This window comes from Trachypithecus francoisi, unplaced genomic scaffold (assembly GCF_009764315.1).
Source record: "Trachypithecus francoisi isolate TF-2019V2 unplaced genomic scaffold, Tfra_2.0 Lachesis_group21, whole genome shotgun sequence".
Taxonomy (NCBI): Eukaryota; Metazoa; Chordata; class Mammalia; order Primates; family Cercopithecidae; genus Trachypithecus; species Trachypithecus francoisi.
In genome coordinates this window covers 5,679,425-5,692,754 of record NW_022681467.1, presented here as the reverse complement: position 1 = coordinate 5,692,754, position 13,330 = coordinate 5,679,425, and the positions used below count along the sequence as shown (strand labels likewise).

At 40.1% G+C, this 13,330-nt stretch overlaps 1 protein-coding gene across 8 annotated transcripts in view; it reads right to left on the bottom strand.

The window, feature by feature from the left end:
* RALGAPA2 (Ral GTPase activating protein catalytic subunit alpha 2) overlaps positions 1–13,330 on the bottom strand; it is a 325,653-nt gene that overhangs the window by 211,458 nt on the left and 100,865 nt on the right. For 6 of the 8 annotated variants that reach the window (XR_004431099.1, XM_033185465.1, XM_033185462.1 and 3 more), the window contains 3 exons: positions 8,081–8,318; positions 4,275–4,439; positions 1,621–1,761 (listed from right to left, as the gene is read on the bottom strand). Coding sequence is in view for 7 of the 8 variants with exons in the window: in XM_033185465.1 (XP_033041356.1) it covers positions 1,621–1,761; positions 4,275–4,439; positions 8,081–8,318 (544 nt within the window). In the remaining variant the exon portion in view is untranslated. The remainder of the gene's footprint in view (positions 1–1,620; positions 1,762–4,274; positions 4,440–8,080; positions 8,319–13,330) is intronic. The other 2 variants (XM_033185461.1, XM_033185464.1) reach the window with 1 other exon arrangement.

Here is a 13,330-nt window from a genome sequence, read left to right as displayed (position 1 = left end):
TTAAATCACTAATTGGAAGAGATTTCTTGTGGGAACATGTTCTGGACAAACTAGGGAAAAACTTAAGAGAAACAAAATATAGAAAAAAATGGACTGTGACATGAGAAAACTTATCAACATGAAAAAATTCATTTGGGATGTGTATTAGCCAAACAGGGGGTGCAATCATTTTAAATACTTTATTAATCATCTCTAAACAATAGCTTTTTCTTCAAAACCAAATAATCGGGCAGTTAAAACTCAACAGTAATTTAATTGACTAGTGACCACTTTCCCATGTACCATTCTTACTGTTTTTCTCCTTTAATAGTTACTGGAGAAAAAGAGTTTTCTAAGAAACATTATAGTCCTCACTCTTGGTAAAATTTCTTCCCCTAAATTCTATAAAGTAATATGGTATTTACATGGCCATCAGAGAACTTAAGCTTTCATTTTGCTTTGCTAAAACACAGTATGACATAATTTAGTATTACAGAAGGCCACAATTAGGTTATCTCCAATGTTAAAAAACAAAACAAAACAAAACACTAATCTTTAGGAGGCTGAGGCAGGTGGCTCATGAGGTCAGGAGTTCAAGACCTGCCTGGCCAACATGGTGAAACCTCATCTCTACTAAAAACACAAAAATTAGCCAGGTGCGGTGGCACACACCTGTAGTCCCAGCTATTCGGGAGGCTGAGGCAGGAGAACTGCTTGAACCCAGGAGGCAGAGGTTGCAGTGAGCTGAGATCGCGCCACTGTACTCCAGCCTGGGTGACAGAGAGAGATTCTGTCTCAAAAAAAACAAAAACAACAACAACAAAAAATACTAATCTACAATGCCAGATTTCTGAAAACAAAAAAGATCATGAAAATGATCTTTCTCTTTTAAGGAAGAAGATTCAGTTCATCCTAGAATCACTGAAAAATAAATAGACATAGACCTAATTATTCAATATAGAGAAAGGTAAATTCTTCTGTTGAAGTAACTAGGCCAAAAATGACTTTTGGTGCTATGATGTCATAATAAAAAAGGTACTGTGTGTAAATCACACATGGCTAAATTCAATTTTAATTGGCTGAAGTACAAGAACAACGTTTCTTTGTTTTGGAAATTACTGCTTTTTGGCACTGGTCCTTTTTCACTCAAATTTCAATAGTCAGTATGAATCTACATAACTGGTCATTACTTCACATATATGATTTATTAACTCCAAGTAGATCCCCGCCTACATACATTTTTTAGTTTTTCATTTTTTGGAAGGCATAGCAAGCATTCTAATACTGACATGCTCAAAACTTTTATGAAAATCCCCTTACTTTCTATGGGCACTGTATAGAAGATACACTAAGGCAGGCATCACATTTCCCCCTATTAAATAGCTATGGACTTAAAAACCCTTCTATCCTCTTTAATTGTTATTGCCAAGACCAAAGTTACAGAAATTTTTCTTGACTATCTAATTGCCACTAAGCATCTTAACTACACAAAAGTAATTACTAGCATTCACTGCAATTTAACACTAGTGTAATGGTCAGGCACGTGTGTCATGTGGGGATATTAACAAAGGAAGCAAGTCCCAGAGGCAAGCGGGAGAAGCCCGGGAACAGTGATGGACACATGAGACAGTGTTACAGTACCTGACAGCCTGTGAGAGCAAGAAGAGTAAGAGAGACCAGGTAAGAGAGCGCTCACGGTGTGAAGGAGGAGCGGGACGCTTTTAGTGGCAGGCAAAGCCTCAGAAAGGTGGACACAGTTGCTGATAGACTGGCTTCGCTTAGCTTCCAGGAGAGATAAAGTAATAATTATGTCAGAAGAACAATAGGACCTTTCAATTTATTATCATTACTTTTCTGGGCTCTCTTTAAACATTTAAAGGAGGTCATTTTAAACTTTAAAGGAAGTCAGTACAAAGTGTAGTATTTATTTGTAGTCTCTAAATACAGCCAACTTTCAGTCAGTCATTCTCATGACATAGGACAATGGGCAATCCACAAATAATTTTATTTTGAAATGCTTTATATGTTTAGCCTTTCCTTCTTTCTGCTGTGTATCAGATTCACATTCAGGTTATTTGCTTGGACAGACATTATAATCAGTTTTCCTTTCCTAAAGGACAAATACAAAAAGACCATGGTGAGAGAGGGAGTATCTGGCCTTCATTCAGAAGTTGGTTTGCTGAGAGCTGACTGTATTCAAAAGCAAATCATTTAGTAAATAACCAAAAAGCTCAAGAACACATAAAAGTCAAGTTGAACATTAAAAGATTTGATATTTGAGAAAAAGGTAAAATCTCCATGAAACCCATCCTTTTATGTCACATTTCATGTTTATTAAATCCATACATCTTTAGTGTCTACTTTACGGTATTCTTATGTTTTCTATATACTGCTGGTCAAATAAACATTGGAGGAATTGAATGAACACAGGAGGAAAACGTGCTTCATATATGTAAAACCACAATCTGTAAAATCAGTTTTATTCTAAAACAAAAATACAAAGATTTACTTGCTGCTTCACTATTTTTGTATGACATCAGTTAACATTAATGAAATGGAACCACAAATGATAGTGACACATATGCAAAAACTGAAACAAACTTTTTACCCTACTGCCCTTTCTCCTACCTTTGCCTATTCGAATTCCCAGTAGGCTGGGCGCGGTGGCTCACGCCTGTCATCCCAACACTTTGGAAGGCCGAGGCGGGTGAATCACCTGAGGTCAGGAGTTTGCGACCAGCCTGACCGACATGGTGAAACCCCTTCTCTACTAAAAATACAAAAATTAGCTGAGCATGGTGGTGCGCACCTGTAGTACCAGCTACTCAGGAGGCTGAGGCAGGAGAATCGCTTGAACCTGGGAGGTGGAGGTTGCAGTGAGCTGAGATAGTACCACTGCACTTCAGCCTGAGCGACAGCATGAAACTCCGACTCAAAAAAAAAAAAAACAAAGAATCCAATGATAAAAGCAAATAGTTTTTAGGAACTGGAATGAGAAAGGAAATCAGTGAATGAGCATCCTCAAAAGTTGCCTGCTAACAATGAATTGGGTCTCTCCTCAGGGGAGAGAATGACGGAAAGAAGGAAGAAGCAGAAGAGGCCGTGCATGTAAATAAGGTGATAATTTCCAGCAAATGCTACAGCAAAAAAGTATGGGACAGTTACAGTTAAGGTGGAATATATTTTCATAAAAACTCCAACAGGATTCTAAACTATCTGTATTAAGCCTTTACTAAGCACTATACAATATGTTGAGCCTTAATGAATCTTTGCTTTATGGCCAGAGGATCTTGCGACTTTCTGAAGTCAACATGCTAAATTATCAGTTACAATTGTCTTAAACCTACGTTACAGGCTCAAAGTCACTGGGGAGGAGGTGGCTTTATTTTTATTAAATGCCACATATAAGCTTCTTTTTAAAGAGTTCACTTTTTGTTTTAAGAGTAAAATGTAGGCTGGGCACAGTGGCTCACGCCTGTAATCCCAGCATTTTGGGAGGCCGAGGCGGGCGGATCACGAGGTCAGGAGTTTGAGAACAGCCTGACCAACATGGTGAAACCCTGTTTCTATTAAAAATACAAAAATTTGCTGGGCGTGGTGGGGTGCCTGTAATCTCAGCTACTCAGGAGGCTGAGGCAGGAGAATTGCTGGAACCCAGAAAGTAGAAGTTACAGTGAGCTGAGATTGCACCACTACACTCCAGCCTGGAGCAAGAATCTGTCTCAAAAAACAAAAAAAGAAAAAAAGAGTAAAATGTAGCAAAGTAGTCCAACAAACTGGGGGTTGTTGGTCAAGTTGCTAATGGAAATAGGCTCCAAAGATAACATACACAGACATGAAAAGGCTCAATTTTCCAAAGGAGCAAAAAATGAAAATGTCTATCCAGTCCTGAAAACTGAAGTGTATAATTCTCCTTTTCTTTGCTGAAACAGGTTGCCACACTCTAAAGATTAACATGGTTTAACACTGACAATAATGCAACTACTGGTGTATTTATTAACAATCTATTTTCTTCAAGGTTCAAACAAAACCTCTATTTTCTCTATTTCGTACAAATACCTCACTCAACATTAACATCTCAAGTTCTTTTTCACAATGGAGGATTTAGAAATAAGTAACTGAAAACTGTGATTTGAAAAGTAACCACAGCAGAAAGCTAAAAAGATGTAGAGACATTTCATTTAATATAAGGTCTAATATTTAAATTTTGAGTAGAATTTTTAACACACTTTATGGCTATAAATTCATTTTAGATAACAACTAGATTTTTGAGAAGCATTTAAATAAATGTTTACCAGTTGCTTTTTGGCGAACAATATTTCTCGCCTTTTCCACTCCCGGTGCTCCAGACGTGGTGGCACTCCTAAATCGCATCGGTTCAGTCACATCTGGATGGCTCCGCCAGCTGAGAGAAAAGGATCTCCCCACGGTGGTTCCTTTCTGAGGATCTAGAACACAGCCTGATAAAGGAAAAGAAAAATAATCTAAAGGCTGAATTCATTATTATTCATTTTGCAGCTTGTGTTGCTCAGCAAATGGTGCACATAAAACTATATATAATCAGCAGGTTTTCTTGTCACAAATTAAGTACCACTTCCTTACACTGCAATTTAGGAAGTTGTTCATACGTCACTAATTTAAGAATTCTTATTGCCAAAATATTTTCAAGAATATAAAACAGTCTTATGAATATTATCCTATCTTCATAGTACTCACTCCAGTATACAAAAGAATGTATTAATAAACCTTTCTCAATACAAGAACAATATCAAATGAAGTCATACTACTGTTCCCAGGACACTCCAAAAACCACTACTTATAAGCCAAAACCTCAGAGATCCTGATGTTTGAATAGTACTGCATCCTGTAGACACCAACCCCTCCATAAATCCCCAGGGCAATCCATGCCTATAAACTCGAATGTGGATTCAGTTAAATGGGCAGCATAATGAAAATCTATAAATAATACAAAATCCTATTTTAGCAAAGGTCCAAAACAATAAAACATTGTAGTCTGAGATTCAACTTTTCTTTTTTCTCATATTGTTCTGGTTAATTATTTCAATGAGAGACTATGGACCAAAATAAATAGAGGAGGAAAGAGAATGGCAGACTTAGAGATTTCTGCACAGGTATGATGTGGCCAGTGGCTGCCACCTGTGGCATGTTTCCACACCCAGTTTCCTCTACCTGTGTTTTTTGTTTCTAGTAGTCTGGCCCTTAGAAGGCAAGTGTTTCTACAATAAATATTTAAATCCTTTTTAGAATAAAGCAACATAAATCAGAAATATTAGTCATGGTCATTAATTTAATAATTTGTTCAGTACATTCTGAAAACAGTGTTTTTGAAGTTGTTTGCCTTCCCAAGACAAGTCTATCTCTTCAGATGAATCTGTGGGTAGGAAGAGAATCTTGCAGAATGGCAGGTGTGCATGTGTGTGTGCGTGCGTGTGCGCGTGCATGCACAAACATGTGCACTCGTGCATGGATTACAACAATTGAAGGTAGGTCCTTATCTCCTATTTCAGCTCTCCTTCTCTAGCCTGAAAGGTATTCTTAGCCAGCTAAGTTCTCTTCTGGGCTGAGAACCACTGTCTTAGGGAGCCAAGTTCCTAGTTGGAAGTATCTGGGTCCTCTCAGGCCCTGGGTTTACACAGAGGTCCTCAGAGCTGTTAGAGAGGACTAAATGGAGGCCAAGGACCCAGGATCTTGGCTCCCTGCTCCTACTTCAATCCCAAATCTCCAGTCTATTTCTTTAGAAAGGGGTTATGTATACCTTCAACTGGGGAGAAAAACGGATCTGTTAAAAAATGTTAGAAAATCATTGCATTAGACAGTCTAAATCTACATTGGGATTAAACTGTTCCACTGGATTGCCATGTACTTCAACTACTTTATTTTGGCTTCTTACTAACTTGCTTTTATTAATTAGTGCTTTGGCAAGCCATTCTCAGATTTCAATGAAGACATTATAAGAATCCATCACATTTATTACACATGTATGCGGTTTACTAGCCACTGTAACTGGTTCACACCTCCCTGTACCCACATCCTCTGTTGTTCTCTCCCATACTTACATTAGGCTTCATCATGTGACTTACTTTGGTAGCAAAACTGAACAAGCAGAGACTTGAAATGCACTTGAAAACTTGAGCTTGCCCTCTTGCTGCTCCTGAAACTCTAAGCCACTTGGTGAACAAGCCTGAGTTAGCCTCTGGCTGCTGAAACACGTGGCCCAGTCACACCTCATTGCCCCCACTTACAGCCAGCCAACCCCTAAAAGTAGAGCTGCCTAGCTGACTACTTCACAGCCTGGCTGACTGCAAACACAGAAGCAAAGACCAGCAGAAGAACTGACTGGCTGAGTCCAACCCAAATTGCCAACTCATCAAATCAAGATAAATAAGTGGTTGTTATTTTAAGCCATAAGTTTTGGGGTGATTTGTCACATGGCAAAAGCACACTGATACAATCTATAATAAGGCTGGTATTATTAAAGGGGTAGTCTACACAATAAGCAATGTGTACCCTTTATGGGGCTTTGAAGGAAAAATTCCTCCCAAGTCTCCCTAATAAAAGCTAAGCATCACCTAAGTGATTGAATTGTTGTTACCCTATGTGCTCTGTGATTCCTGATTTGATGTAACCCTGCAAAGACCAAAGTCAAATCCAATGTTTGACTTTTCCATCTCCCCAGCAAGTCCACGAGACTCTAAGGCATGTATTTTGGCATTTTAGTCACAACGGCAGTTCCCTGCAACCCCACTCATTTTGACCCTATTTTATATTTGATCTGCTGTACTATATGCCTTTTTATGAGCTGCCTCAAATATTTTTTTTTTTTTTTTTTTGAGGCGGAGTCTCGCTCTGTCACCCAGGCTGGAGTGCAGTGGCCGGATCTCAGCTCACTGCAAGCTCCACCTCCCGGATTTACGCCATTCTCCTGCCTCAGCCTTCCGAGTAGCTGGGACTACAGGCGTCCGCCACCTTGCCCGGCTAGTTTTTTGTATTTTTTAGTAGAGACGGGGTTGCACCGTGTTAGCCAGGATGGTCTCGATCTCCTGACCTTGTGATCCGCCCGTCTCGGCCTCCCAAAGTGCTGGGATTACAGGCTTGAGCCACTGCGCCCGGCCTCAAATCTTTACAGAGTATGGTGTAGTACAAGTGAATTAATCTAAGGACCATGCCACATCCTTAAGAATGGTAATTAAGACAAACGGACGCCAAATTGTCATTCCTAACAGAAGCTACCACTGATGTTTTCTACCTTGAAAACATCACTTTCATTTGAGGTTCTCAGTCCCAAAACAATTTTTACCCAGAAATATAACAAAGCCGAAATAGCTCCCACCTGAAGCATTCAGAATTTCTCCATGTTTCCTAGAGAGGTTGTAGAATGTGTCTTAATTGTATGACATCTTGAGTTGTATTTATCCAGCTTTGATTTCTAAACACTTCTTAACTATGTGGGCTCAGATGAGTCAATCACTGCAAGGCAACCTTCACAACCCGTGGCCCAACCCATGGGCCACATGCAGCCAAGAATGGCTTTGAGTGCAGTCCAATACAAATTCGTAAACTTTCTTAAAACATTATGAGAAATTTTTTTTTTGCTATCTTTTGTTTGTTTGTTTTAGCTCATAAGCTATCGTTAGTTTTAGTGTATTTTAAGTGTGCTCCAACACAATTCTTCCAATGTGGCCTGGGGAAGCCAAAGGACTGGACATCTCTGCAGTCTCTGTACTTCAGTTTATTTGTCTGGGATATGGGGATTATACAAGTATCTACAGTTCACTACGTTATTATGAAGGCAAAAAGAGATAATACGTACAATGTAACAGCCATTATTATTACTGTTAGTTATCACTACTATTACTAGTACCTTCCTTGCATCTTCCTTTTTGCATAGCCTCCTCAGAAATTCACCATCTCATTAAGGGAACAGAATGACATGAGACACTAATTAATACCACTATTAAGAAGACACTATGTAGTTGGTTCAGCTCATTATAAAATTTCATGCATTAATTGCTTAGTCATACAAATACACACTCGTCCCCCGACCTAGACATCTGGTGTTAACCTGGAAGAGTGGAAATACCTTTGCCTCGTTGCTTCTTTTCCTTTTGTTCACTTAATTTATCCAGAGGTAGGTTTGTCATCTCAACTCCATAAACGGTTCTTGCAAGCACTGCTGTCAAGGAGTCCATAATGTTGGCCCACTCGTTTATAAGTTCTTCCCATTCCGTGAGGGAGGACAGCACACCAAGAAAGTCATCCCAGAGCTCTCGAGAAATGTACACACAGAGGTTTGCTCGGATCCAAGCCACCATGAGCGTCTAAAACCAAACAACCAACAAGAGAATTCATACGTCTTCATTTGAAGAAGTACACTTTTTAACAAAATGTTTTAAATGACTATTAATAACACAAATTTTAAAATAAAAAGTACTTTTGGAAGTTGTTTTTCTTTTAATTCTCAAAATCGACTTGACCAACTATAATCAAGATTTAAGCTACTGGGAAGTTAGTTATCATTATGAACAAAGTTACTGATTCAATACTATTCTAGGGTCTGCGGCTGGCCCTAGCTATAATCAGGGAGAAGACAAAGCCCTCTGCACAGTGACCACTCTGCTTCCTGAGACTGCTCTTTTCCTTCCATCCACAGTGGCTACTTCAAACCTCCTACAGGAAAACCTCCAGCCCACCAAATCCTCCCTGACTTTGAGCAGATAGATTGGATGCAGACTTCACAAGAAACAGAACCCATTCAATGAGACTCCCCTCAACCTCTGCCCATGGACTCACACTCTTGCCCACATTCACCCAGCTCCTCCTCCACCCGTGGGCTGAACTCCAAGAGGGGCCCCTGATCTACTACCCTTGTGTCCCCTTATGCTCTGGACCCCTTCCTCTGGACCTTCATACCTCTCAACCGTCCCTCTCCTTTAATCTCCAGCCAACCCCACTTCCCCAGCATTTTCTCTTCAGCATTTAAATATGCTCCAAATTCTTCCTCATCTTAAAAAAAAAAATTCCCTTGAACCCAGATTCCCCCGTCTAGCTACAGCCCTTTTCCTTCCACTTTCACAGCCAAACTTCTTGAAAGAATGTTCCACATCTACTCCATCTCCACTTCCTCATCCCCCAGGCAACAGACTGCTCTGGATCTTCCCTTTCTGAGGTCACTTCCACCTTCTGCCTGGGTTTTGGCTCCATTCCCATGGCTCCAGTTATCCTCTGTGTGCTGCTGACTTCTGAATCTCCATGTCCAGTTTAGACCTCTTTACTGGTTTCCTGATCTATCTACCCAGGTACTAGACAGTGCTACTTACACAACCCTCAGACACCTATCCTACAGCATAATAGTAAAAGGTATTCAATTTCTTCCACTGACATTCTCCCAGTTCCTCTACCTGCTCGCTCCTGCAACTGGCCTTTGCACATACTCTTCCTTCCCTCTCTTTCCTCCTTTGTTTCTGTATAACTCCCCCTCATTTCTCAGGTCAAAATTTGTACATCACTTCCTCCAAGAAGGTATCCTTGACTATCTCCCCACCACCACCTCCCAGTCGCCAGGAAGTGTCCTCCAGGTCCCTGCATTTCCCCCCCATCAATGCACCTATCACACCTTTCCTTCATAGTCTATTCACTTATCAGTGTCTGCCCCAAGTCTTACAATCCACAGCACTACAACTGGTCACACAGACAGCCCTATGAGACAATTATGCCTATATCCTGGATATTTCCTTCCCTTAAAATTGTCCCATTCCTTACCTCTGCCAAAATGTTCGCCATCCTTTAAAATTCAAAGCCAAATATGTCTTCCCTGAAAGAAGTGCCTCTATATAGCCAAGTCCATCTCAAATGAGCCACAAAACGCTTTCCTAAGCTTGTGAAAAGGAATCCTTATACCCAAAGTCTGTGTAAGTCCTGTAGTCAGTTGTCAAAGATAAATGCACTTGTTAAGATGCCAGCTTGTATTTGCACGGGCCCAACCCAGATGCAAATAGGCTCCCACTCTTGTCAGGAATTCTTCTTTGTGTAGGTGAGTTCACTTCTTAATTTTTTTCCCCAAATTATATATAGATTTTTTAATGGAATTTATTCTTTAACATAGACACAGGAAAACTTTGATAAACAGAAATCAGTCTGTAAAATCAGGCAGGCCTGTTCTGACCACTTGGAAAATCTTATTTAAAGTGGTCCTTCTGTAACACACATGTTCTCTGTTTCGATTTGTGTTTACCACTTTTTTTTTTTTTTTTTTTTTGAGACGGAGTCCCGCTCTGTCGCTCAGGCTGGAGTGCAGTGGCGCGATCTTGGCTCACTGCAAGCTCCGCCTCCCGGGTTCACGCCATTCTCCTGCCTCAGCCTCCCAAGCAGCTGAGACTACAGGTGCCTGCCACCATGCCTGGCTAATTTTATTTTATTTATTTATTTGCTTGTATTTTTAGTAGAGACGGGGATTCACCACGTTAGCCAGGATGGTCTCAATCTCCTGACCTCATGATCCGCACGCCTCGGTCTCCCAAAGTGTTGGGATTACAGGTGCGAGCCACCACGCCTGGCCGCTACCACTTTTTAAAAAAATAAAAATGTTAAAGTAGGACTAAAGTAGTTAATTATATAAAAAACAAGATATGAACCACTTATATTTAAAATCTGATTCTAACATATATGAATTTTGTAAAACTAAAAATATGAAAGAAAATAATTTTATTATATTTATTAAATATTTTTATTATGACTACAATGCCATCTTCTATTAGTTTTTATACCCCTGCTTTCAAGATGAATTTGAGGACATTGCCAAAAAATACCTATAGACAATAAAATTAAATATTAGATCAATAAGTATAATCTGAGCCGAGTAAGAAAGTAGAGACTGATAATGTTATCAGGACTCAGACTCACATTCAGATATAGTGTCAGTTTCGTGGATAACAGCAGATGTCTTGCTGTAATGAGATGCTCTATACTGGGGATCTTATAATGGCTTCACTTTATTAACTAATTAAGAAACAAGTGCAGAATGACTTCTTGCAGTTTATAAAATCAACTTAGCAAATAATACAAACGTATGCAGACCTGTTGAATTATCATCATAATTCACAACTGACAACACCTGCACAGAGCAAAATGGTAAAATGGTAAAATACAGTTGGGTGGTGAGTGGTGGCACCTGTGCACATGAAGGCAGGGTGTCCTCCTGATCAATTACCATTTTCTAAAAGGAACATGGAAACAAATAGCCTGGACTACCCTGGTTTGTGATCAGGAAAGTCACTTGATCTTTCTGTAGTCACATTTCTCATTAAAAATAAGAGTTGCATAGGAGCTTCTCCAAGGTTCCTTCAGCACTGAAATTTGATGTTTTATCAGATACATTTTGGCACACAAGATGTATTTTAAAAACACCTTAGCTAATAAATCACTCCTTTTCTTATGAACATTTGCTGACCAACCACTTCCTACTTCACTCTACCAGCACATTAAAGGGGACGGCATAACTTTAATGGCTCATATTACAAAGAGCAGGACCATAGTGTCCTGATATGCCATCAGAACTTCAAGCATAAGGTCATATTTAGCACTGATAATAAATTAAAACATCACTTAGGGCAATAAGGTGATCATCATTATTTGGTAAATATTTAAAACTAAGTCAAATTCAATCATCACTTAAAGAAAATCTGGTGGTCCAGGTTATCTACTGACAGACAAAAAAAACAAACACTAGAAAAAGAACTAGAAAAAGATAAAAAGGGTAATAAAAACTTAAAAATTTCCTGTCCTTTTTAACAGTCTCCTTGTTCTAAATTTTTCAAAAAAAATCTAGTGGCCATTTTAGACAGTCCACATGATCAAATGAATACTAATGAGATAGCACGTCTTAATGGCAGTATGGGACCACGATGATGCCCAATAGACATCAGACACCAGACAGCCTGGTAAGTCCGGACCCTTACTATTCTTGCCTCTTGCACCTCCCATAAGAATGTGGGAGGTCAACAGAAGATCACAAATCCCAATGGGACCACTCTGATTCTCATGACAACCCTGCAGGGTAGGAAGAAGTCCTTTCCTGACTGATAGATTAGGGAAGACACTCAGAAAGCTAAAGTCATGTGCTCATGGCCACATAGCCAGGGAGTAGCAGAGCTGAGATCAGAACCACAATCTGCCTAACACCAAAAAGCTCATCCTCTCTTCACTATTTTTTATGGTAGGTGTTTTTCTTGTTTTTTTTTTTTTTTTTGAGACAGGGTCTTGCTCTTTTGACTAGGTTGCGGTACAGGGGTGCAATCATAGCTCGCTTATAGCCTCAACCTCCCAGGTTCAAGCAATCTTTGCACCTCAGCTCACGAGTAACTGAAACTTCAGGTGCATGCCACTATGGCCGGCTAATTTTTTTTTAATTTTTTGTACAGACAGGGTCTCACTCTATTGCCCAGGCTGGTTTTGAATTCTTGGGCTCAAGCAATCCTCCTGCCTCAGCCTCCTAAAGTGCTGGGATTACAGGTGTAAGCCACCATGCCCAGCCTTATGGTTAGTTCCTAACTTAAGCATCCTTCTCGATCTACCTAAAAACTGCCAAAATAATAACAACATCAAAATCATTAATAATCATGAACTCAAAACTAAGCTACAGGGAAGTCAGGTCAACTGAGCTTCAGGCAAGTCAAGCCAACTGAGGAGGGAAGTAATATCTGAGAGGGTTTTCTCCATTACATGGGGGGAGTTTTTTTTTCCCCCAAAGACCAAAACCAACCAAGGGAAAAAAAAAAAAAAAAAAAAACCCAAACCCCAGAATAGATACTTGTTTAATTCTGTGACAAGCTCTCTAATTCCAACACACAAAACAGATGCAGAGCCAGGCAATTGGTAAGAATAAGGCCCAAGCACCTGCCAGCGTGAGACTGGCTTCAGCTCATGTCCACTTGGCAGCCCAGGTCCAGGACAGGGAGCTCGAAAGGGTGCCAACAGTGAGACGCTTCGCTGAGAGGGCAAAGTGTGCAGTGTCCATATGTCCAGGCAGGCAGCAAAGCAGTGGTCAGTACCACCCTCCAGGCATCAGCAGAGCAAAACTGGACACATGCAAAAGAATCACCTATGTAATTATCCAAAGTCAAGTCCACCCACTGTACTAATATCTTTATTTATGTAGAATGTCGCATTTTTCCAGAGCCCTTTCACACTCTTCACTTTCAGTAATGCGTCATAAACGCTAAGGTCCTCATAAATATTAGCAATGTCAGAGTAGGCTGCCATGCTCAGGACCCTCTAGCACATCCTCTTCCCCAGGCAGCTCACCAGGTATCAGCCTGCTCTTGGTCTTCACCCG